General features: G+C 42.9%; 3 protein-coding genes and 5 non-coding genes across 9 annotated transcripts in view; 7 read left to right on the plus strand and 1 right to left on the minus strand.

The window, feature by feature from the left end:
- Window positions 1–42: 42 nt before the first annotated feature.
- On the plus strand, window positions 43–6,016 carry RPL4 (ribosomal protein L4). Its single transcript, XM_054387967.1, has 10 exons — window positions 43–100; window positions 1,463–1,634; window positions 2,419–2,525; window positions 3,293–3,431; window positions 3,915–4,039; window positions 4,404–4,533; window positions 4,961–5,117; window positions 5,307–5,390; window positions 5,617–5,737; window positions 5,824–6,016. Exons 1-10 carry the CDS (start codon window positions 98–100, stop codon window positions 5,944–5,946), a joined length of 1,161 nt encoding a protein of 386 aa, XP_054243942.1. The 5' UTR covers window positions 43–97; the 3' UTR covers window positions 5,947–6,016.
- On the plus strand, window positions 1,290–1,390 carry LOC128972415 (small nucleolar RNA SNORD16). The gene has a single exon (XR_008489262.1). It is a non-coding gene; the product is annotated as a small nucleolar RNA SNORD16 (small nucleolar RNA).
- LOC128972420 (small nucleolar RNA SNORD18) lies at window positions 2,262–2,335 on the plus strand. Its single transcript, XR_008489267.1, has one exon. It is a non-coding gene; the product is annotated as a small nucleolar RNA SNORD18 (small nucleolar RNA).
- Window positions 3,127–3,226, plus strand: LOC128972414 (small nucleolar RNA SNORD16). Its single transcript, XR_008489261.1, has one exon. It is a non-coding gene; the product is annotated as a small nucleolar RNA SNORD16 (small nucleolar RNA).
- On the plus strand, window positions 4,266–4,333 carry LOC128972421 (small nucleolar RNA SNORD18). The gene has a single exon (XR_008489268.1). It is a non-coding gene; the product is annotated as a small nucleolar RNA SNORD18 (small nucleolar RNA).
- Window positions 4,579–4,650, plus strand: LOC128972419 (small nucleolar RNA SNORD18). Its single transcript, XR_008489266.1, has one exon. It is a non-coding gene; the product is annotated as a small nucleolar RNA SNORD18 (small nucleolar RNA).
- A 507-nt stretch (window positions 6,017–6,523) lies between the features above and the next one.
- SNAPC5 (small nuclear RNA activating complex polypeptide 5) lies at window positions 6,524–7,899 on the plus strand. Of its 2 annotated transcripts, XM_054388194.1 has the most exons (3): window positions 6,524–6,613; window positions 7,094–7,183; window positions 7,725–7,899. In XM_054388194.1, the coding sequence occupies exons 1-3, from the start codon at window positions 6,524–6,526 to the stop codon at window positions 7,836–7,838; spliced, it is 294 nt and encodes a 97-aa protein (XP_054244169.1). In that variant the 3' UTR covers window positions 7,839–7,899. The 2 variants fall into 2 exon arrangements, with proteins under 2 accessions (XP_054244169.1, XP_054244170.1); XM_054388195.1 differs by lacking the exon at window positions 7,094–7,183.
- Window positions 7,900–11,120: 3,221 nt separating this feature from the next.
- The window catches only part of MAP2K1 (mitogen-activated protein kinase kinase 1), a 36,724-nt gene continuing 20,143 nt past the window's right edge, over window positions 11,121–27,701 (minus strand). Inside the window, exons 4-11 of the mRNA XM_054387814.1 lie at window positions 24,259–24,336; window positions 23,688–23,739; window positions 17,903–18,027; window positions 16,298–16,505; window positions 15,766–15,830; window positions 14,154–14,215; window positions 13,136–13,181; window positions 11,121–12,035 (exon numbers count right to left, since the gene is read on the minus strand). Of these exons, the coding sequence (XP_054243789.1) occupies window positions 11,922–12,035; window positions 13,136–13,181; window positions 14,154–14,215; window positions 15,766–15,830; window positions 16,298–16,505; window positions 17,903–18,027; window positions 23,688–23,739; window positions 24,259–24,336 (750 nt within the window). The 3' untranslated portion in view covers window positions 11,121–11,921. The remainder of the gene's footprint in view (window positions 12,036–13,135; window positions 13,182–14,153; window positions 14,216–15,765; window positions 15,831–16,297; window positions 16,506–17,902; window positions 18,028–23,687; window positions 23,740–24,258; window positions 24,337–27,701) is intronic.

The following is a 27,701-nucleotide window of genomic DNA, read 5'->3' on the forward strand; positions in this document are numbered from 1 at the left end:
CTTAGAGAAGGGCGAGTGCTGAAATCTTCCTTTTCCGGTCGGGGCTGAGGCGGGGACGGGCGGGAGCACGAGGTGCTCCGCCGCCGCCACCACCACCATGGTGAGACGCGGGCGGGGGCAGCGCGGTGGGTTGGGAGAGTCTGGGGTCGTCGGTGATCGGGGGAGGCTGGTGGGTGCAGGCTGGTGGGAGCTAGTATCGGCGGGTAGCCCTGTGCCGCGGGCCACCCCAGGGCTGGACCCGTGGGGCCGGCCGCCATTTTGGAGCCGTCAGCGCTCGGCCTGCCGCGTGGAGCCCGTGTAGGGTAACCGGGCCGGGAGGGCTGAAGTGATGAGCGGCTGGGGCGAGCCGCAGAGAGGGTTGCGGTCGAGAGCTCGGCTCGGACGGCTGGAAGGCACCCTTGCCTGGGGTACTGAAAAAGATGCGGCCCGCATCGCCTTCTGGCAGGGCTTTCTGTTTTCCCGATGTGTTTCTTTAAAGCAGAACAACCACGCGGGAGCTTCGGAGCCCGCAGAGAGTAAGATTTATGTAAACCCCATCCCTTCTATTTTTGTTATTCTGAAACAGGCTTTAAGATGCCTTGATCTGGAACCAGGTTGCAAATTAACAGCTTTACTTGCTGATACAATCCAGGTTATGTTATAGTTGCATCATTCTCATCAAGTTTGTTGCGTGCTTGTGTTGAGATCTCTGCACCAATTCCAAGATGCAGTGCTTTGCTAGCAACCAGAGTTAGGTGGTGTTAGCTGGTTGGCTAATTGTGAATGCAAGAGGGAAGGAAGGTTCTTTGCCTATACTATTGCAACAAGTGTGGTAAGTAATAACAAATGTAGTTTATTAATAAGAGGTTATTTTTATAGGGTGCTGTTCAGACAAGCCATTATTGTGTATCTCTACAGCTTTTTTCAAAGAAAAGTGCTGCTGCTAGCAGCTGAAATTTTCCACCTTGAATTTTGAGGCACCAGGAATTGTTCAGAGAGCACATACCTGACAAAAAATTAGTCAGATTGCTTGTAGTCGTTGTGAGTGTCTGTATTGTATTAGAGAGGTTAGTTGCAGTGTTTCAGTTCTTAAATATACTCTAAATAACAAGCTTTTGGTTAACTGAAGAAACACAGGACATTTTCCATAGTAGATAGGAAGTAATGTAGGAGGTGTTAGTAAACAGCCCAGGCAGTAAATTCTGTATCGTTCTACACAAACGACTTGGAAATCTGTTGAATTTCAAACTTCAGGTGTAGATTTCTGAATGTGGGTTGTGCTGTTGGGCCGTGTTTTAAGTGAGAATTATTGCTGTGATGATGTAATTTGCGTCTTATCCAGTGTTCAGTGACAGTTGCCTGCTGTCAGCATGCTGGCACTGTTGAACTGCAGACTCCTTCATTCTGAGCAATACTTGATGAATTTGGGTGCTAACATTTTAAAGTGACTGGTGCTGAAGAATTTTTCTTCCTTCTCTTTCAGGCTTGTGCTCGGCCATTAATATCTGTCTACTCCGAGAAGGGGGAAGCATCAGGCAAAAATGTCAGCTTGCCTGCTGTGTTCAAGGCCCCCATCCGCCCAGACGTGGTGAACTTCGTTCACACCAATCTCCGCAAGAACAACAGGCAGCCCTATGCTGTCAGTGAGCTTGCAGGTATGACTGGACCCCAGAAGGGACAGAAATGCAGAAGCATTCTGTGGCTTTAGTACAGGAGGGCTGAAATAGAGACAAATTTAGAATTGAAGCAAGAGAAGCACTGTTCAGTGGGATTTGGTATAGAAGGCAACTGTTCTGATTAGTAATACTTTTTTAAATTGTGTGTAATAATAACATTTTCTTCTTCTGAACAGCAAAGTGTTGAAAGGTTTTTGGGGTGTTTCTGGGGTATTATGTGAAATGAATGATGTCAGAAAGTGTGTCAGGCGCAAATGAAAAACAGCACTTTATAATCCCACCTCCACATTGGCCATGTGAACCTTACCTGAGGCATTTGTTGAGAAAGAACTTGGGCAAAAGGGCATTTTCTAGAGTTACTTCAGAAGCTTGTAGGTGCAGATAGCTCCTGATTGCCAAGAAATTTGTGCTGGGAACATGATTTTCCAGCTTATTTTGGATGGTGTTTCGTATAAGCATTGTAACCCACAAGGAACAGTTGTGCCCATTCAGTGCCAAACCCCCAAACTGAGGATCAGGCTCAGAAATGAGTGTGTTAAGATACTTGATTCTGACCTAAGCAGAGCTTCAGTATGGTAGTTCATTTCCCTGACAGGATTTATTTTACCAGAATGATGAGATTCCACTTCATTGGTCCGTGTTTCTGAGACACATGATATAACAGTGGAAATTCTGATTGGTGTTCCTCAGTTCAGCTCATTTGTGAGTGTGGGAACACTGCTGTGTTGTCAAATAGATTCAAGTTAAAACCTTTCTGTTCCAGGTCACCAGACCAGTGCTGAGTCTTGGGGTACTGGGAGAGCTGTTGCTCGTATTCCTCGAGTGCGAGGTGGTGGAACTCACCGCTCTGGCCAGGGTGCCTTTGGAAACGTATCCTTTAATAGCTGCTGTGCGAATAGGGTGCACTGAACTCAGTGAGCAAGTTGCTTTTAATTATCTAAATGTGAAATGGTATCTTTTGATGGAGATAATGACTGAGAGGGGATCTTGCCAATACTTATTAATAACTAAAGGGTGGGAGGCAGGAGGATGGGGCCATACTCTTTCACTGGTGCCACCAGACGGGATAAGGGGTTCTAGGCACAAACTGGAACCCAGGAGGTACCATCTGAAGAGGAGGAAAAAATTCTTTCCTGTGAGGGTGCTGGAGCCCTGGAGTAGGCTTTCCAGAGAGGTTGTGAGGTCTCCTCTGGAGAGATTGCAGATGCACATGGACATTGTGATCCTGGGCAAGCTGCTGTCAGTGACTCTACTTCAACAGTGGGAAATGGATGATCTCCAGAGGTCCCTGTCAACCCCCACCATGCTGGGATTCTATGTAATGGCTCTGTGCAGGAATGTGGACCACAAGATTTGAGACACTTGTGATTAGAACTTCATGCAAATTCAGAGTTGCTTTAATAGTCAGCAGCTCTCAATGGTCACTGCAGAAGTGGTGAATAGCTTGAACATCTCATGGTGCATCCCATCTTGCCATGATGTCGTAATTTGCGTCTTACTCTGTGCTCAGTGACAGTTGCCTGCTGTCAGTGTACTGGGACAGATGGCTGACGAACACTTACCGCTGAGCAAGGATGAGAGAGTCACACCAAATAAAAGAAGCTTCCAAAAGGTTGTTCTTAACTGTAGATCCATAGATGTGTCGTGGAGGCCGCATGTTTGCCCCAACCAAGACCTGGCGCCGCTGGCACCGCAGAGTGAACACAACTCAGAAGCGTTATGCCATCTGCTCTGCCCTGGCAGCGTCTGCCCTTCCAGCGCTGGTCATGTCTAAAGGTGGGAATTCTGCCTGGTGATGTTTGCCTGAGCAGTGTCAGTTACTGTGTGATTACTCTACATGCTTCTCTGGATATAAATCGTCTTCTAAAGGGTTTAAGGAGCAGTCCTTCAGCAGGAGGGTATTTTCGTTACTTACAGCTTGGAAGGTACTTTGTAGTCAAGTGGTGGTGGAAGCTTGGTGGTGCTGAGGCACTTCTGTGTGCCTTGATGGCAAGAGTCTTGTCCCATGTCATTTATGGAAGGTGAAATTGAATTCTGAAGCTTGTAACAGTTCAGTTTGATTCCTCTTCATGGAGGCCAAAGGTTTCATACTCAGGTACAGAAAATGCTGTATGAGGCAGACCTGTGGGACTCCACTGGAATTTCACTGCTGTAGATACTTTGCCTGAATCATGAATTTAATTTCCATTGGCTTTGAGATCTAATGTCTGAACGCACAAGGCAAGTGACTAACTCAGTGTCTTGTAAAATCTTCGTTAGGTCACCGCATTGAGGAGATCCCAGAGCTTCCTCTGGTGGTTGAGGACAAAGTTGAGAGTTACAAGAAAACCAAGGAAGCTGTTCTGCTGCTTAAGAAGCTTAAAGCTTGGAATGACATCAAAAAGGTGAGTTGACAAATGTCCTTGAGAACGAAGCCCAGGTGCTTAGGATTCTGCCACTGTTGGAGTAGGAATTCCAGAGAGTTCTCTTCTGGTTTGATGCTGCTGGAAAGCTCTTGGTAGCAAAACTCTTGTACTGCTACTTGAAAAAAAATACAATTTTTTTTACTCTGTATTTAGTTGTCTTCACTTTGGTGTTGCTAAATGTTAATCGTTTGGGTTTTTTGACTCTTGAGAATGATGAACTCCTCACTGGTCCGTGTTTCAGACAAGCAGTGACGATTGTCCAGTTCTGACTAAAGCAGTCTTGTGTCTAAAATCAGTTGGATTTGGACTACTTTAGACATTGACCAGTTCCGTTTTTATTTAGGTTTATGCCTCCCAGCGCATGCGAGCTGGGAAGGGTAAAATGAGGAATCGCCGTCGCATCCAGCGCAGGGGACCCTGCATCATTTACAACGAGGACAATGGTATCATTAGAGCATTCCGGAATATCCCAGGTAACTTCCACTTGGAACACACCCACTGCCTTATTGGGAGACTCCTGAGAATGATGAGATTCCACTTCATTGGTCCGTGTTTCTGAAACACATGATCTTTGTGGAACATCTGACTCACTGAAGTAGTCAATGTTGTGCATGAGAATCTGTTTTACTGATGTTTAAAGACACCAATGACAAATTTTTATGGCTGTCACCAACCCTAAACTGTATTTGGAGTAGTTAACGATAACTTTGAGTCTGCTGCTGGACAAAGGATTTATTAGATTTTATTTATTAAAGATTTAATAGAGTCTCATATATAATGTAGAAATTAATTAGACCTGATCTGTTTCTGCGTTGTTTCCAGTCTATTTATTGCTCAGTCTTGCTGCATTCCCTGATTTAATTACAAATTAAAGGGGTTGCTTTGTCTGCTTTTCTGTAGGAATTACTCTTCTTGATGTGAACAAGCTAAACCTGCTGAGGCTTGCTCCCGGGGGCCACGTTGGGCGTTTCTGCATTTGGACAGAAAGTGCCTTCCGCAAGCTGGATGATCTGTACGGCACCTGGCGCAAGGCTGCCACACTCAAGAGTGACTACAAGTAAGTGCAGCCACCACTGGATGCATCTGAGTGGGCTGGAACAAGTGTGGAGGAGCAGCCCATGAGCGTTGCAGGTTCTGCTTGGGGAAAGAAAATAAATGCTGATATTTTTTTCCTAAACAGCCTGTTTTCATTGAACTAGCTGTGGTTTTATTGTCTCGCTTACACAATTAATGTTTTGTTTTGCAGCCTGCCCATGCACAAGATGACCAACACAGACATTGGAAGAATCATGAGAAGCCAGGAAATCCAGAAGGCTCTGCGTGCTCCAAAGTAATAATTTTTACCTAACAAATGCCAAGTGCAGTCTCTAGTGATGGCCAAGTGTGAGACTCTGTAGTGAGATCAGGAATATCCCTGTAACAGGATCTTGGGCAAGGCTGGGATCCCCTTAGCTTCTGGGTGTAACTGCTAGATTTGTGGTTCCCCAAATCTCAGGGAAAATACAAAAGAAGGCGAGTTGTGCAGTGAGATCGTGACATGTGTCTGTTCTTCTCAGGAAAAAGATTCGCCGCAGAGTCCTGAAGAAGAATCCACTGAAGAATCTGAGAATCATGATCAAGTTGAACCCCTATGCCAAAACGATGCGGCGCAACACCATCCTGCGTCATGAACGGAACGTGAGTGAGCAGGGCAGCTGCTGGTGGTCATAAAGTAGTTCAGTTCTTCAGAGCAGGTGCTGACAATCTTTTCTGTCTTTTTTTAGCATAAACTTAAGGAAGAGAGGAAGGCCAAGGCCAAGGCTAAGCTTGCATCCAAGACCCCAGCGGAGCCCAAGGCAAAGACTGCGGTTAAGACTGCCAAGACTCCTACCAAGGCTGAGGCATAACCCTCTGCAGAACTTCATCCACTTCAGCAAACTGTACTGTGGGTTTACAGTTAATAAATGCTCTTGGAACAGAGAACTGCTGGTGTTGTTTTCTGAGGAGGTTGTGCAGTTTCAAGTGGATTTTAAAGTGCATGCTCAGAATCCAAGCACAAGATTGGGGGGGTGGAGGGGTTGGATGAGACTTCTGGATATCATCCAGTCCAACCCCCCTGCTAAAGCAGTACAACCCGCAGCAGGTTTCTCAGGACCCCACTGTCCAGATGCCATTAGAATCTCTCTAGCGAGGGAGACTGCACAACATCTCCAGGCAGCCTGCTTCAGAGCTCCAGCACCCTCACGGACATGTGGGTTCCTGAAGAGAAAGATGTCGCTGATCGTTGCTGGGAGTGGGACGTCCCCGTTCTTGGTTTCAAGGGGTTGTGACGAGCAGTGGCCACGAGGTGGCAGCAGCTGCCCGGGATGGCAAAATGGCGGCCTGACGCTACGTAGCGGCGCCTGCAGCTGGTCCTCCAGCACGGCAGGGGGCGCTGGGCCCGCGCCGCGTGCTGGCGGCGGGCTGCGGCTGGCCGTGCGGAGGATGCTGAGCCGCCTGCAGGAGCTGCGCAAGGAGGAGGAGACCCTGCTGCGGGTGAAGGCGGCGCTGCACGACCAGCTCACCCGCCTCAAGGTCCGGCGGGCGGCCACCGGCACCCGCCACGGCCGGAGGGAGGGGGCGGGCGAGCACCGGGCTCTCTGCGGGCAGCTGGCCTGACCTGGCCTGGCCTGGCCTGCCCCGGCTCGGCAGGGTCCTTTCGCGGCGCGGCCACGGCCGGGCCTGTCCCGCCTTTCTTTGCTATTTTTGTGTGGGTTAATGCATACAGTGGCCGTGGGTGGTGCCAGGGCGGCTGCCGGCCGCGGTTCGAGGGGCTCGCCCGTTCGCGGTGGCCTCCGCGCCTTAACCGTGCCACAAAGGGGAAGCTCAGCACAGCCCCCTTGGTGTCCCCTTGGTGTTGCGGTAAATGTTCGGTCGTTGGTGGGCTGCTGTGTATTAAGAGTGCTGAAACATGATTTAAAAGCCCCTGTCGTTATTCAAAAGTACTGAATTTAAAGTATTCAATGAGTCCAAAAAATAATGACTGCAAAGGTTTCTGTGTGCCCGTGTCTGCAGGTGGAAGAGCTGGCACTGCAGTCTCTGATCAGGGCCAAGGAGGAGAACACAGCAGACTCTTCAGCACTAGTGGCAGTGGACCCTCACCAAGTAAGAGAAGTCCTTCTCTGTCTGGTAGCATTCACCAGCTTGAGGGACAGGGAGCAGGGAGCTCGGCTCGTGTGAGTGGCTGTAAGTCTTGCTGTGGATGGTTTTGCTTTAGAGTTCTTAATGCTGACTTTGTGCTGATCAGAAAAGCTCATCTAGTTTGTTGCTGGTTTATGTTTCAAGGGTTTCACCTTTTCCCACCCCTGAAAGCCGCATGTTGTTTCCAGGAAGGTTGGGAGTGTAGCTTCCCTTCACCATTTGTTAAATGCTGTATCTCATACTCTTGACTAAAAAGCTGATTTAACCAACTGATCACAGGTGGTGGAGGTACAGTTAATATCTGAACGTTTTACTAGATAGAAGGACAGCCTGAACTAGTTGAAGCTCTTCTGTGGAGAACTGGTGTTTGTCACTGTGATGAGCTCTTGCAGTCAACAGTACTAGTACTGGGAGTTCTGAAAGACTCTGTAACTGCAGTTTTAATACTGATTTGATAAGCACTCAGTATTGTTAATGAGCAAGATAAATGATTTTATTGTGACAGACTCTTGGGCAGATGGACAATGAGGCTGCTATCAATCAAACTGAACTACACCTCAGTCTTCAACCTCATGAAGAGGAAGAGGAAGAGGAAGAGGAGGAGGAGTCTGATTCTTGAGAAAAAAAAAGATCAGAGGTAGCTTCTAATACAGACTCAAGAATCTCTTCATTCATATAGAATTCAGTGACTGATGTTCATTTTCCCCTGTATATGAACTATATGATATGCAAGGCTCTTGGAGCCTACACTTGAACACATGAATGTCACAAGCTTGGCACATCTTGATTTAGATGTTCAAAGAATGAAGATTTGCTGCATTAACATGTAGCATAAATCCATTCCACTTTTAAAACCTCATGTAGCTTATACATGGATGGGATAAAGTCACTCATCAGCTCAGACTAATTTATCATGTACGTTAAAGCAATAAGTCATCTGTTCTTAATTCCCGATGCTGAAAAATAAAACCAGGCCATGAAGGCTGGTTGCTGAACCAGTGATTCTATTACAACCTCATTTGCTTAATCTGGGAATTGGAAGATCTGCAGTGAGGAAAGATGTGTCCAGGATTGTTTTCAGTTCTCAGTTACACACAAAACCGTACTTGAGCTCCCTGTAAATGTGACAGATGTTGGTGCTGTTATACTGGGATCAGCAGGTGCTGTACCATCAGCCTAAATCTGAGTGTGATAATAAAGTGGCCCCTCTCTGTACCCACTGGTGCTCTTCTCAAGTACTGTCAGTCTGTAACAGTGAAGTGTTTTCTACTTCTTTCAGAGTAGCAGCCAATGAGCCTTTTATTTGTCCACAGATTGTACCGTATGAATTGGCTCCTGGTACTGGTAATAAGAACTAGTATTTTTTAATTAGCCTTATTTTCTTTTTTTCCCCTCACTCCCTGTAGCTTTGTAACTCATTGCAAGTCACCTTCTGCTTTCAAGTGAGCTTCAAGAAGGAGTATGAGGAGTTTAAGGTGGTAGTTCTAACATGGAAAGTGAAGTCCCCTCCACCATTTCTGTAATGGTACAGTAACAAACTAGTGCTGCTCTTGCAGACAGACAATATGTTCTTCCTCCTCATGCAGTGCAGACACCATGTGGAGCAGCTGGTTATTTATCCGCTCTTAAAGGCTTGTTTTAAAGCACAGAAAGCCGAGCTCTGTTAAACTGATGAAAAACAAACAATAAAAGCAATGTTCTAACTCAGCCACTGTGTCAGGAAAACAGGTATATATATGGTCACTGCACAGCTAGGTCTAAACGTGCCATTGCTGTCTCTGGCATCACTCAAAGAAAGCAGAATAAACATTCTTCTGATGTTTGCATTTAAAGCAGGAATGGAATGTGTCAGTGTCCTGTGTCTAGTCAGAACAGGTGCTCCAACTCCAGTGAGTTCCTGCCTCTGAGAAGAGGTTGGTTATTGGCTGTCGTGTGGATTGTAATAATTAAAACAATGTTGGAACATGAATTGTAGCTTCATCTTGTACTAAAGACTAATTGGCTTTTGAGAATCCTGCATGGTTTAATGAAAGAGCTGAGAGCAGGAGTGCAGAAGATTCGAGCAAAGCTTTCTGAAGACTTATGGATAAAAAAACCTTTGCTTCTGGACAAAGTCCCCCTTCTGGAGTCATTGCTCCTGGGTTTTATCTCCAAAGGGCAACTCTGATGAAAAATGTTCTTTGTGCCCACCATGGTCCTCAGTAGTTTTCATGGCTTCACTTCCTGCTGCCTTTGGTGAATGAGACCTTTGCTTGGTTTTGGATTCAAACAGACCCATGTGGCAATAAAGTACTTTTCCTGCTGTCCCACTACACATATCTCTGCTTGTAGTATGCCAAATATTCCTGTCTGTGAAGCAAACGAGCAATGGGAGTTAAAAATCTTTAAAAAACTTGCTGTTCACATACTTTGTTTCTGTCAGCAAAAGGGGGTTGTGTGGTTTTTCTGTTTGTGTAATCCCATATAAAGCTCAGAGGACAGCACCACAGAGTGTTGTCACATTCACAGAATCATAGAATGGTTTGGATTCAAAGGGACCTTAAAGATCATCTAGTTCCAACTTCCCTGCCATGGGCAGGGACGCCTTCTGCTAGACAAGGTTGCTCAAGGTCTTGTCTAACCTGGCCTTGAATGCTTTCAGGGAGGGGATATCCACAACTTCCCTGGACAACCTGTTTGTGTCTCACCCCCCTCACTGTAAGCAAGGACGTTTAAGCAAGGACAAGCTGACAGAACACTTGGATGTGTCAATGAGTCACTTCCTACTGGCAAGGGGGTGAGGGCAATTCCATCCCCCTCTCTGCTACTCGATACTGTCAGCCAAGGGGAAGTTCGTGTCTAGAATGATTTGCATTCTGTTTGGGAAGAGAACTTCAGCCATTTCCTCGTCCAAAACAGCCTTTGAAGGAGGTTAACTTTATAGCACTGCTCAGCAGAGTTGCACACACCCATCCCTGTTCTGTTGTACAGCAACAGCAACTCACTTGCTCAGCAGCTGAACCTTTCAAAGAAACCAACCCGAAGAGGAGAGCATGGCACCATCACTCCTGGTTAGTGACTGATGCAGGTGAGCAGGTCTCCCCTGGCTGGGTGGATTTCACCATTCCTGTGTTTCATGCCTCTATTGGTTTGAGCTGACTGGCCCCAGGAGGAAGGATGAGGGACAGAGCAACAGAACAAGCTGGATCCCATAGTGTAGACCATGCTGGCATCATGCTTGCTGTAAGACAGGAAAGGGACTTGTGACATAGTCTATAGCTTGTGACGTTTCCTGTTCCAGGATGTTATGTTTCTTCCAGTTTTCAGGCTGGGATTTGACCCCTTTGTGCCAGTTTTGGTTTGTGCACAGCAGCAGTGGATTGCAAGGTTTCATCTGCCTGTGTACCCTGGTACCTTTTCTCCTCTTTTCTTTGGTTTTCCTTTTGTGTAATCCCTGCAATGAAGCAGTAAAATTGTCCTTATCTCAACTGGCATTCTGGCTTTCCCAGCTCCTTTCCTCCAGAGGTGAGGTGGGGGAGGGAAACCGGACCACCAGGGCTCAGCTGCCAGCTGAGTGAAAACCAGGACAGGGGTGGTTGGCCCGAGGAAAACGCCTGTCACACCCCACCCAGAGGGTGGCAGCACTGAACCAAGCATTGCCTGCCCTACAGGTTGGGTGAGCACCACAGATGCAGCCTCTGTGGTCAGGCTGCCTCTGACATTCCACAGACACCCAGTAAGCAGGGTGGTAACTCAGTGCAGTGGCCACTGACTCCAGCCCTGTTTCACACACTTACATAAGCAAATTCTTAGAAATGAAGATGCTGCATGGTTGATGAGAAACAGAGGGCGTGTAATGCAGTAAGGACCTGGGAATAAAGCTTTTGAGTTTTAAGAAAAGCTTCAAGAAGTTACTTGATAATATATTTATTAAGAGAATCCATTGCTAAACATCTGAGAGAATAAAACAATAGAGGATCTTCATACACTTTAGACACTAAACACAGTTGTCATGAATCTTTAGGTTAAAAGAAAGCAAATTGCCTGGATCTTTGTCTTGATTCTGTAGGACACTTCCAAGAACTAGCTTTTAAAAAGCAATTAGAAAGACAAACATCACTAAATCCAAGTATGATGATGATATGTTTTAAAAATAAATACAGAAATATGAACAAGTCTACAATTAGAACATTGCCCTGGACATTCCAAGAAGTGCAGAGCTCTTGCCTTCTTCACCTGGAAAGAGAGATCTCTAAGTAACAGCAAAACTGGAACCACCAGGCCTGGCTTTCAGATACGGTTTGGCAGCAGCAAAAGCATGCTCGACAGATAGAGTTTTGGAGCACCCCTAACCCTTTCTGCAGGGGAGATTAGGTTAAGCATGATTGAAGTACCAATGATTTACAAAGAATCTTGAGAAAAGTTCAAACAAGCTGGAGGTGAAGACTCCTCCCCACCCCCCCAGTGATATTTTCATTAAGAAAGAATATCCATAATCACTTAAAATCAGCAAGCACTGTAACGTTTTGGTCAGGAAACAAACGTCATCCAATACAATACCAATTATTGTTATGACAAAAGTTTAAAACCATTTGGCACATGCTAGAGAGACATTCTTCCTTAAGAGGTGAAATACGTGTTTGAACAGGTACAAGCTGAGGGAAGAGGACCAAAATAGCATTGTTGTTAACAGATGTACAGTACAGGAGTTGCTCTTCCACACTCAGACTCCAGCAGCATGTGTGGGTGTGCTCGGTTGGTTAAGGCCTATGGTTGAACAAAGCCACCCCGCAAAATCCACCTCCTCCGCTTCAGATCTCTTAATGAAAGCATGAATCTGGGCAGAGGAGAAGAATATTAATATTCCAGCACTCAATCTGTTCAATAAGCATTTTGAATACCATGAAATACAGTAAAATCCTGTTTAGGTTCGGTATATAAACTAGCTACAATTTGACTAAACACACGAAGTGACCGGGAGAGCTTTGCTGCAGGACCATGGAAACAACCGGCACGTGAAGCATCCACATTGCAGAGTATTCCAGGGGAGTTCTGCCCACACAGAGCCTACCACAGAACCCTTACACCACACTAAGTGATAAGGATGTGACTCAGCCACTTGAGATAACACTCTGGGAAATGTCTGCCTGTGGACAGAAAGGCCTTTTGCAATAGTCTGACTGTGTTTTGCACCCCCGTTGTACAGCAGGGAAAACCTGATTTTCTGCAGCAGAACTCAAATCCTAGCACCACACTTTAAGGCCAGAGAAAGATCCACTGAAACCAATAAGGTCGTTTCATGCAGCCAAAATGCAGGGTTTGTGTTTAGTAGTTCTACAGATTTTGCAAGACAAAGTTGATGACAAAAAGAGACCAATTTATGTTTCACAACAGATGATGAGAAAGTATTTAACTAGTCCATAAGGTATGTGGATTTTTCTTCTTTTATCTATGTAGAAGTAATAATCTATATACTTATTGCCCATCCCTGAAACCATTCCAGGTCAAGTGGTTTGGGGCTCTCAGCAACTTGCTGTAGCTGCAGATGTCCCTGCTTATTGCAAGGGGGGTTCGACTAGATGACCTTTAAAGGTCCCATCCAACCCAAAGCATTCTATGACTATTGATTAATAAGCCCAAGAATTCTTTTGCTAATTAATTTAACAGCATTAGGTCATATACTTACTGCAATTATCAAATGGCAGATTCCAAAACCCACCAGTTTTGGTCTCCTTGACAATCCCTGTTCTAGCAGCGTGCGAAGCCTGCAGCTCCTTGATCTTAAAACCAGCCTCTGCTCAAACTGTTTGAGCTGCTTGTGTCAAGGGCCACAAACTACACCCTAGGCCATATGCTCTGATCCTGATCTCAGGTCAGCTGAGGAACCCAATCCACAAGGAAGAGTGCTCTTAGTTCAAGTTCAGAGCTTTCACTTACCATCAGCTGCTTCAAATCAGCTCTCTCAGCAGGATTTTTAATTAAACTGGAACAGAGAGTGTTACACAAGTTACAAACCATTATCTTTTCAAGTAAAGATCAAGTTCTAACACGTTGGTGTACTGCTTTGGTCTGAAAGAGATACCAGTCTAGATAAAAGCATTAGGCAATGGAGTGCCTCTCAAACACAGACCAGGTCTGTAAGCAATTCCCTTCTGCAGGTTTCTCAGGAATGGTTTTAGGTACAGAATCCTGAGTTATCTGATCCTGTTCAGTGGGGGCAGGAGTGAGTGTCTATAACCAAGGTGGAGAGAACAAACTCCCATTTCAACAATAAACTCAGCAATATGAATCACTTTATCCCACAAGCTGCTTTTACTCAAATCTTTCCAAGCTCAGTATCAATACTGTTACTGCATTACTGCTCTTCCTTTTGGAAACAGTAAATACATACATGCAGCTTTTAATAAATGCATTCACTTTTCAAAGTGTAATGCACTGTCTCCCTCAGCACAGAAAGTACCCATTTGGTGCTGGTATCACTGAAGTGCAACTGGAAAAGTAAATAGGTGGGAGAATGACTGTTGTGATAAGGATGTTAGCTCAGTGAAGCACTGAGTTAAAAAACAATATACATCTGGAGCCTGCAAGACTTCTGCATCACATGGAACAGTTACTGCAGTTTCCTTCAGAGGTGTGCTGTATGATCAGTCTGTAAGTGCTAGTGTCTTCAGTGCTGACAAATTACTGATCTAAGCTGCACACAGAAGCAGAAACTGTGTCTAAGAGAGAGTAACATCTCTCAGCTTTGGGGCTGTCTTTGAATGCTTATGTTGTCAAGCCAGTGCCTGTAAAATGAGCTTTAGGCACATGAACAGAGGATTATGCTAACTGAAATTTGCTTACATTTACCTTGGTATACAAGCAGGAACAGATTGCCAAGTTATCGACACAGTAAGACAGCAGGGCTGATCCCAAATGTATCCCTTTGCATCAGAATCATAAGGAAAATACTCACCATTTGTTAACAAAATCTTGAAATTCAGAACCAAAAACACCATTGGGCAGCTTTGGAGGTGGCTAAAAATAAATACATTAAAATCATCAGTCATTCAGCAAAACTAACACATGATAATGCACAACCTACCCAGAGATCTACTAGTTATGTGCCCTGTACCTGGGTAAAGCTGTGAAGCCTTAGCACTAGCCAGGGCTTCTTTCACAGCTGAGCTCTGAAATGAGTGTCAGGTAGGCTGCAGCTTCCATGCCTATGAATAAAAGCTACCAATGATTTACAAAAGTAAAGATACTGAGTTTATCACTGACCAGTTTTCTTATTACCCTCACAGCTGCTGGATTTTAAGTGTTTTCAGTAATAAGCCCATTTCTGCAGTGTGTTTTTTATTTGACTTCTCTCCCTGCCCCCCAAGCACACACCTGAATAGGGTTAATTGAGCCTTGAGCTGTCATTAAAGAAGGCTCAGAGCAACAGGCAGTAATTAGCACTGGGTTATTCTCCTCACTACTAATCTCCAGTTTGGGGGAAGGGAAGATGCTCTGCACATCATTAGTTCCATAATCCTTTGATCTAAATACTCTATCCTAAGGAATGAGTTTGTGCAGGTTCTGAATTCCAGCAGAGTTCCAATAGAAAAAGAGGTCCTATATAGCCCTATATATGGTCTTGCTCTCCATTACATTTCCAATAGGATCAGAGTTAGGTTTTCATTGTTGCACCATGGGTCCTATAAACACCCACACGTGGGTTACCTGGACGAACAGTTGGGAGATGGCCTGCATTTGGTTACTCACTGCTCTACACTTTGGTGGATGTAGCAGTTTACACTACAGACTGCTTGTGCCACAGCAAAAAGGGCAGAAGATAATCCTGCCAAATTCTCACCTACTGCAGCTTTTCAGCTTAAACTGACCTCTTCAGGGATACCACAAGAGCAGGACCAGAGTATCTCAAGTAATCCAATACTAACTCTGTGCCAGGAGTCAGTGCTGTCATATTCCAGAGTTACACAACATGCAAACTAGGTTTGTAATGCAAGAGAATTGTGCGTGCAGAGGAGGAACAGAAACAATTTGTCAGTCCTTGTACAGTAGCATAAGCAATGCTCCTCTGCTCCTCCCCATGCTTTTAAATAGGTGTGTGAGACACTTCTTTGTGATTCATTCAGCTGGAACAACTGTGTTAACCAGCTGTGGCAAACTACAGCTAACAGGAGCAAGCCTTTTCTTTTTGGAAGCACACAGGCAAGGGAGCCACGTGAGTTTCAGTAGGTAGCACTTGTGGAAATATTGGGAACAGAAAATCAACTCTAAATCCTAATCTCTACTAACAGTCTTCTAAGCATAGCTATTTGAAAGGCACAGTAGTACAAATTAGCTTGTTCATAAACTAAAACTAAGTTTAAAAAACCAGGTTTCTATATGCCTGATTGTACTGTTTGCTATTAACTGTCCTAACAGGCTGCATGATCTGGGCTGTGGATGTGCCACTCCTATGGCAGCTATAAAAGATCAGACCTGTCTTATCCGGAGACCAACCCCACACCTCCTCAAACTCTGGAATGCTTTAAAAATTGACAGTTGTATTAGTTCAAGTGCAAACAGTTAATTACCTCATTGACAATGTAATCAAGAAGTTCAAAGATTGCCATTGGGGGTCTGCTGTCTGGTCCATAAGCTAAGAAGTGGAAAAACACAGTGTTACTCTCCTTTTCTGGCAGGGATGTTTCAAGAAGCTAAGTCCTATGCTCCATTCTTAGATGGCATCCAGTAGAGTTACAGAAGAACATGGTGAAACAGCAACTGGGTAATATTTCCATGTAAGGAAACTGTTTTCAGGTTTGATTCAAACCATTAAGTTTACTGGGAATCATTTTAGTGTACTTTGACCAACACCTTAGAGAGATGAAGCACAGCAACAGACTAAGATCTTAATGGTACTGCTGAACAGCTCTTATTAACAAAAGGATCTCTGGTCCTTGTTTCTCAGATACCTCCTCACAGTGAGACTGAGCCAGATGCCCAAGACAATCATGATTTTTTTCTTTTAAAGCCACATGATGCAGACCAGTACCAGGTAAGGAAGAGCTTTAAGCTGACAGAGAAAGATAGTAGGAAAGACTGTACCAGACTGTTGTAACTCACAGCTGACTGGCCGACCAGGTGCTCTTTGCCTGGGCGAGGTCTCTGTGACTGGAGAATCTCCCTCTACAGGGCAGCCAAACATTAGCTCAAGCTCCTTGGAGTCAGGAGGAGGGATGGGGTACCTGCCAATAGCCATTTCTACCAGAGACAGCCCCATACTCCAGATGTCTGATTGCACTGAATAATGGGTTCCCTGTAGTCTTTCAGGCTAGAAAAAACAGGAAGGAGAGACGATATTGTAACAAGAAAGGAAAAGAATTGCACTCTGCAATAACCTGGGTAAAATGAAGGATGAAACCTTAAATTATTACTAAACTCCTAAATTATTACCTGTTCCAGTGAGGAACTTACTGAATTTTTTTTTTTAAATACCCCATCTGGAGTTCCACCAACACTGCATACCACTGCTGCAAGTAACTTTGAGACTTCTTAATAAATGATATTGTTATCTTTCCCTTAGCATAGTATCTAAATGTTGCAACCTTTAATGACAACAGGATAATTAAAGAGCAAGGGAAAAACTATTATGGGTAATGAAAGAGTCACCTGATGTATGTTAAGGGAGATAGTGTCTGAAGTACCTTTTCTTGCAGTATCTAAATAAATAGTCACCATTGTGGCTTAGTCTGTGACACGGTGACAGAGAGCAAAGCTAAGTCTCAGCCTGTAAAAACATTAAACTGAGGAAAACTGAAGGCAGGCAGCACTCTGCTCTCCTTCCTTCTACTAGAAGAAAAAAGGGAAAGCCAGTAGCATGTCAAGGGCCCAGAAGAGTTGAAGCTGTGAGGGGGTTTTTTTGCTGACTGGCAACAGCCCCTAGATGCATAGGCAGAGTTTTATTTCAAGTATATTACCAGTATTAAATGATAAAAGCGAATACTGTCTTTGATGTTGAAATGCAGGTCCCACGCTGAGCAGTAGCATTAGAATGCTTTTTCCCCTTTAAGTTTAAGCCCACACAGTTTCAGTCCTAGAGCAGAATCTCTGACTGTACCAGTTAATTGGTTGTGTGCTGAACAAGGTACATTACAGACCTGTTAGTTCCATTAAATGTGACCTTCACATAATGCAAAGAGTTTAACTGAAGAGCAAGTTTCAAGGTATTCCTCATACACAGGAATAAATAACACCCTGTAAATAGTCTCAGATTAGCTTGGCCTTGTCCACACCAGCCACTCCCATGCTGCTGCAGCCCCGTAGGGTTCCTGGAAGCAGTCACAACAGGATCACTAGAGAGGCAGCAGCTTGCCTGCAAAAGTGACCCCAGCAAAATGCTGGAGTGAAAAGAGAACCAAACTGAAGAAGGAAAGCAAGCTGCAAATACTGGGCTTTTTTAGAGACATGTATCCAAACTGATTGGATTCTGCAGCGTAGAGGCAATCACATCTCTTGTAGCATTATCAAATACTCCAAGTGGCTTGCCTTTTCTTGCAGCAGTTCCTTTCCCCCACACACAATCTGACGCTGAAATATTCCTGGAATGCAGGAAGCACTGAACTCTGAACAGCAGTAGTAATAGCAACAGTTGGTTTCTTGTTTGGTTATTGGAATTGTGAGAACTACCATAAAACACAGTAACCCCAAAGCTATGGAATCTGTACTTACAGACATGTAGGAGCGTGTGCCAACAAATGAATTTGCCATAGAGTCTATCAGTTGTCCACTGACACCAAAATCACAAAGCTTGATTTCACCTCTAGAATTTACCAAAATGTTAGATGGTTTAACATCTAGGGAGGAAAAAAAAAATTAGATTATTTCTATTTGTAATAGATAAAATGGGAATTCTGACAACAGAAGTAACATGAAAGGTGAGAATTCCCATCCAGCCATGACACCGTTCTGTCTGAATGTTCAGAGATTTGGTTCCCTACCTGGGTCCATTTCACAGTCTCTATTTAAATACAAATAAACAAAAAGAAAGGTATTCAATTACAATTGCAAAAAGGCTGTTAGTTTTCAGCCTGGATTTCACCCTGTTTCTGGGATTTCAAATCTTAAATTTGGGCAACTACATTCTCCTTGCAATGAGATACATTTGCAAGTGTACGTCAGCGTAACTCCTCTTCAATTACATTATTTTGCCTAGGAATAATCAATAGAGAGGCCTCAGATAGTTATTTTACAAAGGTCAGTGAAGTACATCAGCCACACCACCATCCCTAACTTATCCTTCATGTGTACATAAACACAAATTATCCTGTAGCAACCATTCTTGCAGTTCCTGGAATCAACAGTTCAGGTTGGTTGGTTATTTTTGGGAGAGTGAAGGTGGTCTTGGTTTTGTTGGTTGTTGCTGGGGTTTCTTTAAAAGCTCTGAAAAAATAAGTATCCTATTATTGAAATTCTGTATTTAAAATACCCTGAGATTGTTTACCTGTGATAGAAGCCTCTCATGATTCTGAATTCATCATTTTTTCCAAATGGAAATTTAATAAGGGTCACTGGTAGCTAAGCAACTAATAACAGCTATTTGGGAATGTAAAAGGCACAGAGAACTATTGTTTAGTATTTCTTTTGTAGTAAAAGACCTTCTTACAGCTATATCTTGCTGCTTAGCTGGTCATTACCAATGCATTATCGAGATCAGTAGTCAAAAGCTCACAGCTGCAAAGCAATGCCACAGAAAAAAAGGGTACCAGAAATTGGGTTTGGAGAAAGATCAGCCCAGCCTGTCAGATTTTCATTCCACTATTCAAGAGTGGACCCAGAAGTCTATAGTTTGTTGCAGATTTTCATTTGCTTTTGACTTCTAAACATAAATATATTCCAAGTAGCTTTTGTTTTGGTGACTGAGGAACTGACCTTAGTTTGGGAAATCAACAAAATGTCACTGAAAAGACACTAATGTGACTCTTCATCGCTGGAAAAAGGTCTCCTTTCAAAAGGTTACACCTCAATGAATAAGATCCATAGAGATTGGAAATGGAAGACAAAACTGTATTTTAGTCCCCTTTTAAAGGAAAAAAAAAAAAAAACACAAACAACCAAGCTTGAACAAAGTTACCTATATCTACCTTTTCTGATTCCTGACAACACCCTTCTAGGTAACTTAAACTGTCCAGATACACTAGAAACTGTTTTTTGGTGATCTGTGTACACACAAGTTCTTCTAGGCTCAGCTACAGGACAGCGAGCCTACAGCATGTACGCTTTGCTTGGAGTAAAGATCAGACCATCAAAACTCCACTCAGTGATCTAAACCAAAGTACTCTCTGGTCCTAACAATGGAAATCATGCCTGTGTACTCATTTCTACCCCAACTGCTTTTGCCAGGTACAGTCTTGCTCCTTAGGGAGGTGGATGAACGTGGGCATGTATTTTGTGTGCACTACTTTTAATTCTTTATCCCTAGGAAAGTTACTGGCTTATAAACAATGCTCTCCTCAAGAGACTTTCCTGCTCTAAGAGCAGCAGAGGCACAGGGTAATGAAAAGGAAGAATCCAGTCTGGGAGCTTAACCTATCATTTTGAAATTAAACAAACAAACCAAGGAACAAAACCAAACAACCAACCAGAAATAAACCAAAACAAAAACAAAAACAAAAAAAAAAAAAACAAAACCCACCACCAAAACAAAAAAAAAAAAAACCCAAGCAGATGGTGCAGTGAGGCAGGCAGAAGAGATTAAAGATTCTCAGCTACACAGGAATGTGCACCTAAAGGTCTGTGCAAAAGCATGGTGGAAAAAGCAGTGTTTGCAAAATAGGCTGGAAGCACTGCAGAGCCTGAGCAAACCCTAGGCACGGCCCCTCGATCTGTGCTGCTTATCTCTGCACATCTAATTGTTCAGTTCAGAATAAAGACATAAATCCTCCCTTATCTCTACAGCTCATGAATACTCCATGTTCATAATTAAATGGGAAAAAAAATAACATTAGCATTCCACTGCCAGTGAACCAAAAGACATCCTCTTCATAAGCATCTTACAAGCTCTAGAATCCACCTGCTCTTTTGAAGACTTAACTTCTCCCTTCAGCGTTTCTGTTGCTGATAGCCCCACACTGTACCTTTCTTACAGCAAACCATGACTCCTCACTGGAGTTAACAAAGGGCTTGCCTTTCCCTCAGCATCTTCCTTTTCCTCACAAAGTGCCCAGTGGGATCAGAGCTGCTGTCTTTGCACCCCTCTCACTGTAGCATGCTCTGCTATTTTAACTCCAGAGCACTTCAGCAGTTTCTCTGGAAACCAGAGATGTTTATTGCCAACTGGAATATGCATGCCAAGGCAGCCTTCAAAATGTAAGCTCTAACTAGCAGGAAAGAGACAAATCTAAAAAGGACCAAGTGCACTTCATAAGTGAAGCATTTAAGTTTGAAAGAAAATGAAAGGACATCTCATACCACCACCCCTGGTGTTTTGCAGGCCTGTGCTTTATTACTTGATAGCAGTATCAGCATGCTTGTAGTATGGACCTGGCCATTGAGACTACCAAGAAAAGTAGAATCATAGAATGGTTTAGGTTGGAAGGGACCTTAAAGATCATCTAGTTCCAACCCCTCTGCCATGGGCAGGGACACCTCTTACTAGACCAGGTAGCTCAAGGCCTCATCCAACCTGGCTTTTAAGACATCCAGGCTTGGAGCCTCCACAACTTCTATGGGTAGCCTGTTCCACTGCCTCAAAACCCTTTCAGGGAAGAACTTTCTCCTAATGTCTAATCTAAATCCAGCTTCTTCCAGTCTGAAGCCATTATCCCTCCTCCTGTCACTACATGCCTTTGAAACAACTCCCTCTCCATGCTGAGCATTCAGACACATTGTCTAAGCAAACTAAACCTCACGACATAATTTCACTCTACATACTTCTCATACATAACATTTTTTCCACTTGCCAGTCCCTCCTTAATCACAGACTACCACACAACAGTGCAGCCAGTATACAGCTAAGCATCAGTCAACATCCAGAAGAGAACTTCACACTGCAGAATATCAACTTGCTCATAAATCTTACGTGCAGAATGGTGAACCAGTGCTCTCCTCAACAAAGATAAGCTGTTACACCTCAGTCTAGTGTGCAAGCTCACACCTGAGGTCCGGGCGTCTAAAGATAACACACAAATAGCAACCTGTAACAGACAGGCTGGTGGACAGTTTCAAAGGCAGAATGCAGTCTGTCTCCCTGTCAAGGGATAGAAACGTTATTCTGGCTGGTTTGCCTTTTCCCTGCTAGCACTAGCCACAGTCAACTCCCTAACAGTCACTTTGGCTCCCACGTTATCAGACATCACATATTTCAATGACGGCTCCTGCAAAGCATCCAAGGTCATGTATTGCTGGTTCACACTGCACAAAAACTGAGCTGAGAAAATAAAAATCACAATTTGTATGTGGAATTTTGCACTGCAGGGCACTTCCAGTCCAGTAATGTTGGAAGTAGTGTAGAATAGGAACTTCTGTTCATCCATGCACTTAAAGTGAAATCTCTGATGTAGCCAATACCGTGAGGTTAAGCTGCACCTAAACAAGATCAGGAGAGCTTTGGGTTGGATTTATGAGATTGACAGATTGCAAAAATTAAGTTAAAAAAATGCTGCCTCAGTAGCCAGCTGAGCAAGAATAACCTAAGAAAAAAGCCCCAAGCAACCAACGTAACACCACACTGTTGTGTCTGAATTAGGAGCTACGAGATACATCACCAACTCTTTCAGTATGCCCCTGAAAGGCAACAATCTCTCTCCTAGGAGCCTCCCTCATGCTCCAAACAGAGAGAAATGGCTTTGCAGCTACCATCAAAAATTTACACAGTCTACTTTCAGCCTCCTTTCTCCACAGCAGAGCTACAATTGTTTGAAATAAGCAGAAGAGAAACATGTAATAAACACAGTCTACCTCATGTATAAGGTGATCCTACAATACATTGGATAAATTAGGATTGCCTCATTTAGCTCTGGCCAACAAATGTATCAGTGTCTGAGGAAGATAATTTTATAACCTGAAGGTTGATCTGTGGTACAAAACTCCCCCAAACAATTGCCATGGTTTATACATACTGCATAATGGCTACAATGAATGGTGCCATTCAAACAAACACTTCATCATTCCATCAGGAATAATGGAAGTTATTACTTTATCATCCCAAGTGTCATTTTTGTATAATGGAACATGCAACAGATTCATGAAAGAGATGGATTTTATAAATGGCAACTATAAGCTGAATATAAGGCAGTGCACTCATTTTACAGTAAAGTAACTAAAGACCCCAGAAGTCTAGAAGCAACACTCATTTTGTACAGCTTCACCATGTTTTTAAAACCATTTAAGTATAAAAAAAGATGCATGACAGACATTTACAGAGAGCATGTGAATGTAAGACAGCTGGTAGAAATAGTGACTTGGTTTTCAAAGTTTTAATGGCAATAATCAATGTTGGATGGTCAAATTAAGTTAAGGACAGAAATTTTAATTCTGAATCTCTCCAAATATTTTTTTGTCATATTTAATAGATGTCTTGCTATTGAGAGTTGTAATGAAGAACTAGATATGGTGGGACACTACTTTAATAATGTTCTTCATAATGAGTTTATAATTATAGCATAATAATACCATTATTTATTCATGATTATGGTATAATTATGCCATTACAAACCCTCATTCACAGGTATCTTAATTGTCTTCTGCTTCTCTTTTGCTCTTCTCTGAGTACAGGAATGGAATCTACATGAAGAGCTTCCTCTTATACATGCTGCCTCATTTCAAGTGCTGACTGCTCTAGAGTACAGTTATACACACATAAAAATACTGCCCACAACTGCACTAGCCAGGCTCTGTCTTCACTGCAGCTACACCAGGCAATAGTTAACTTAGCACAAGTACCACTGCTACAGGTACAGACGTTTGAGAGCTTCTTCAGCCCCTAATACTGTCCAAGAACACAGCCTCTGCCCTGTCTGTGCTTGCTTACAAGTTTATCAGCTGCTTTTTGTGTCTAAAAAGCATTCTCCTCCCAGAAAATGGTGGAAGACTTATTTGGTATTTAAAAGTAATAGAAATTGAATCACTCAGATCCTTCAATATATTCCTATCTTTCCTGCAAAGGGAGTACTCCTGGTCTCAAGGCAGATTCCCAGCTCTAATACACACTCCCAACTGGACAAGTCATTCTGCAGCAGTTCCAAGCACAGACAGGATTTCTGTGTGCAGGTACACTACAAGCACACTGGGTTTAAACCTGGATTATAAACCCAGATTAGCTGCTGTGAAGATACACAATAGTCACAGATCTGGATTAAAAAAAAAAAAAACAACAAAAGTTTGCCTTATACTGCCCAAAAAAAGCCCCTCTGAGCCAAAGGCATATTCAACCATAAAAAAACCAATTACGGGAAAAGCACATATTTTAATTTGAATTAAAATGATAGTCAAGTTACAATACACAATTTTATCTCACCTCTGTGCATTATTTTATGCTTTTCTCTCAGATATGTGAGTCCTTTTATTACCTAAAGGTAAAAAAAAAATAATTAATGAAGCAGAAGAGGTAATTGCCTGCCTTGTCTGCACAAAAATTCTAATTTAATGCAGTGTAACAAATCCTAAAATGTCATCACTGCAATCACTGCACTGTAATGACAGACTAGAAAAATAAATTAAAAAAAAAAAAAAAGGTCAACCAACCTCTCATTGGAACTTTTGCCCACAGAGCTTAGATATAAAAAGGTAACAATCAGAATTTTTTAATGAAGTGTTAATTTTGCTCTTGTTCAGAAGCATCAGCTGACATAAAAGCAGAAAATCAGAGCAAACACAATAGAATGTGTTACTCATACCAGTGTCCTGAACTACCAAATGATGACCTGTACAAAAGCTGCTTGCTAAAAGAAAGAAGCACACTTAGAAATCTGGTAATATTTCTCTCTCCCACATCCTTCAGCCCTGAAGTGGCAGTTTCTTGGAACTGGCATTACCACAGTGAGACACAAGACTTGCAGCCTTGGGGCCTGAGCGATGATCACACTTACCGCAATGCTAACTTTGCCCAGGATCTGCTCTGGGATTCTTCCAGCCTTTTTCAGTACTTGATCCAAGGAGCCACCATCCTAATAACAAATAGTCAAGCTTTAATCAAATTACTCTCAAGCATTTTTTTAAAGAGGACTGCAGTCTGGAGTCTAAATCCAGTGAGAAAAAAAAAATGCTTACTTTTAATGTTTAACACTGTTATGGTGCCTATCTGAAAAAATAAATCATTCCCCAGTAGGATTTAGTGAGTTTTATGTTTATTTAAAAATAAACATTTGGCCAGTAACAACATCCACTCAAATAAACATCACACAATGATCTTCCATATCAGTGTTTCCATGGTTTGGACCTTGTTAGGGAAGTGCTCTTCACAAACAGCTGACAGGTTTTGCAGCTTTCTGTAACTTCCAGTGCAGTGCAGTAACATGCATTTTTCATTTCACAGCTATCCCATGATACCCTCTCCCCCTCTAGAGACAGAACGCAGAGGACTGAAGCAGCATAGGTGGTTTTATGATCCTGATTACAGGGATGAAAATCCATCACACTAGAAAAGGCAGAGTTCTCTTCCTGAGTGCAATCACAGTCACAGAAAATATGCAGTTGGGAAGAGACCTCGAAGATCATCCAAGCCCTACTCTCAACCCAGCACTGAAGGGTCAACACTAAACCACGTCCCTATGCACAGGTCCACACACTGCTTAAACACCTCCAGAGATGATGGTGACTCCAACACTGCCATGGGCAGACCATTCCAATCTGTGAGAACCTTTTCAGTGAAGAAATATTCCCTAACATTCAGCCTGAACCTCCCCTGGTGCAGCTTGGAAACACTTCCTCCAGTCCTGTCACTTGACACCAGGGAGAAGAGGCTGCCCCCTCCTCACTCCAACTTCCCTTCAGGGAGTTGTAGAGAGCAATGAGGTCTCCCCTCAGCCTCCCCTTCTCCAGAACTGAACACGATACTCGAGGTGTGCCCTCAGCACTGTTGAGTACAGTACTGTGTGCTAGTGGCACCCCATAATCGTAATTAAACTCAGATTTCTGTTCCATCCATCTCCCAGGTGAGATCCTACACAGAGTTGGCCTCTGTTACTTCTCCATGTCCAAGGATTGAGGTTGATTTGGCACAGCTCACAAAGTGCCAAAAGGGGAAGAAAATGCTTTTAAAGCACAGTAAGTAACAATCTTGCTGATCTTCCTAGGTTAAATAAACCAAATGCATGCATACATCTCCAAAGTCAAATACATTCTGGTGTTGCTAAGGGCTTTTGAGGAGGAAAACTGTAAAAAATGCTTTTTTTAGCAACTGATTCAACAATAGGCTTGTGCACACGTTGTATATTCTCTAGAATAGAGAATCTACAATCAGAGAAGAAATTAAGAAAGTTGTTTCTCAAATGAAAAAAAAAATCCAGTATCCTGATGTCCATACTGACATTTGACATCCCCCAGTACACAACACAAAAATCCAACTTGAGAAAGCAATTGGGTTTTACCTTAAATTACCCATTGGAAGCTTTTCTCACCATTATTACATGTAAAGAGAACGGCTAGAATGCAAAGTTTTATTATTTGACGACTACAATCTAAAACTCTTATGAGAAGGGAAGGATTTAAAATACCAATTTGATCACGTATTTTTGTAAAAAACACACCCACATACACCACACTCAGTTAAAAATATACCAACAGAAAAAAGTCTATGGAAATCTCCTGTACAACCAGTCTGCATTTCTGGACAGCTGTCTCTGCTGAGACACTGATATATTAACAAAGATTTCATACAGAGAAAAAACATTTTCCCCCACCCTTCCTGAAAACTAGCTCCAATCCTGGAAAAGGCTGAACACAATTCAGATGTCTAGTGTTGGCTGCACCCTTCAGTGTCTTTCAGAGACAGACTCCAACCTTTTTGCCTGTTAAATACCTGTTGCTAAGCAAAGTTAATGCATTGATTTTGGATTTATGTTCCTAAAAATATCAAATGCTCAAGTCTTCAAGTTCTATGCCTTTTCCACCTCCAACTTTTTGTTCATATTCATACATTTTGTAACTCAGTGCTAAAAATAGGAATTCTGACTGGCAGGATTTGAAAGAAAGTTATGCACAAAAAAGACAATGGAGTTTCTTATGTCACCTTTTGTCCAAAAGGAGACCAAAACTTTCCACCTGAGGCTCCTCATTAAGACAGCAGCTTAATGGCTTAATTTAGACTAGTATTTAAATAATCCTTCCCTGCATCGTATCTTATTGATCAACTGTTCCATGTGTAAAATCTTGTATCCAGCTGGACTCAGACCAGATTCAGCACTGAAGCAGCAGATTTCACACTGCCTTCTCTTAAAAGTGAAGAGATGTTTACTCTCAGGTGTAGTAGTCCCCGCTGAGGAACTCGTAAATCCTGTTAATTTTCTCTCTGATGAATAAACTGAGATTCTTCATGCCTCTAATCTCTACATGGAATTATACACCACCACCACCTCTTCTGTCATGTGTTAACATACATGTTTCTTTTAGCAACTGCAGATGTGCAATTGTGACGTTTAATAACATACTCCAAAACAAGGCCCAGGCTGTCACTTTTAACATCTCCTTTCCTAGTTTTCATTTTTCTTTTCAATTTTGAGAAACTTATTTCTATACAATTCCCAACAGTCATTTGTATTTTGGGGTATGCACACCTTCTATTCGGCTAGCACATGCTTAAGAACTGGCTCCTGATCGCTCGTTCCTAGGCAACCATCGATTCCTTCTAAAAATTTCCGTAAGAGAAGACCAGAGAAGCATTAAAACAATCACAAGTACTTTCCAGAAAAAATAAGCTCTCTCTCTCTCTACAAAAACTGCCTTTTTTTTTCCCCCCCTCAAGGAGAAAAAGAATAAAAAGGTCTTCAGATTTGTTGTATTTCTTCCTGCTAAAAACATCCCCTACCAAGCAAGTGAGGAAAAAATCTGACTGACCTTTAATTACCAAAAATTTACTTTTAAGGGTTTGGCTCCATATGGTTAGAGAAAGGCAAACAGATGTCAAGAAGAAAGTGTACTTTTGTATTAAAATGAAACACAGTTTGAAATATTTTTGGCACTTAAAAAGTTGTTTAAAGATCTTCTGGGCTTGTTCATTTCTGTTTACTGTTCCTTTATGTTTTCATTTTCTGTAAAACTGGAGAAAAAGGAGACAAATATGGATTTGGCTAACTAAGAACTAACTGGACTCATTATCATAGCTACTAAGGACTACACAGCTGTAGCAAGAGAGCTGGACCATTCTGCATGGAAGCTGACACTTGTTCCCATTTGGGTTTAGTTTTAAGTAGCAGAATTGGGTAAATAAATCGACATGAAAAAGACCATGGATAAAGGAGAGGCAGTTGGGAGACTACATGTGTACAGCTTCTACTAAAAAGCAGATACTGGAGAAGGGGATAAGACAGATCGT

This window comes from Indicator indicator, chromosome 16 (assembly GCF_027791375.1).
Source record: "Indicator indicator isolate 239-I01 chromosome 16, UM_Iind_1.1, whole genome shotgun sequence".
In the NCBI taxonomy this organism is placed as follows: domain Eukaryota; kingdom Metazoa; phylum Chordata; class Aves; order Piciformes; family Indicatoridae; genus Indicator; species Indicator indicator.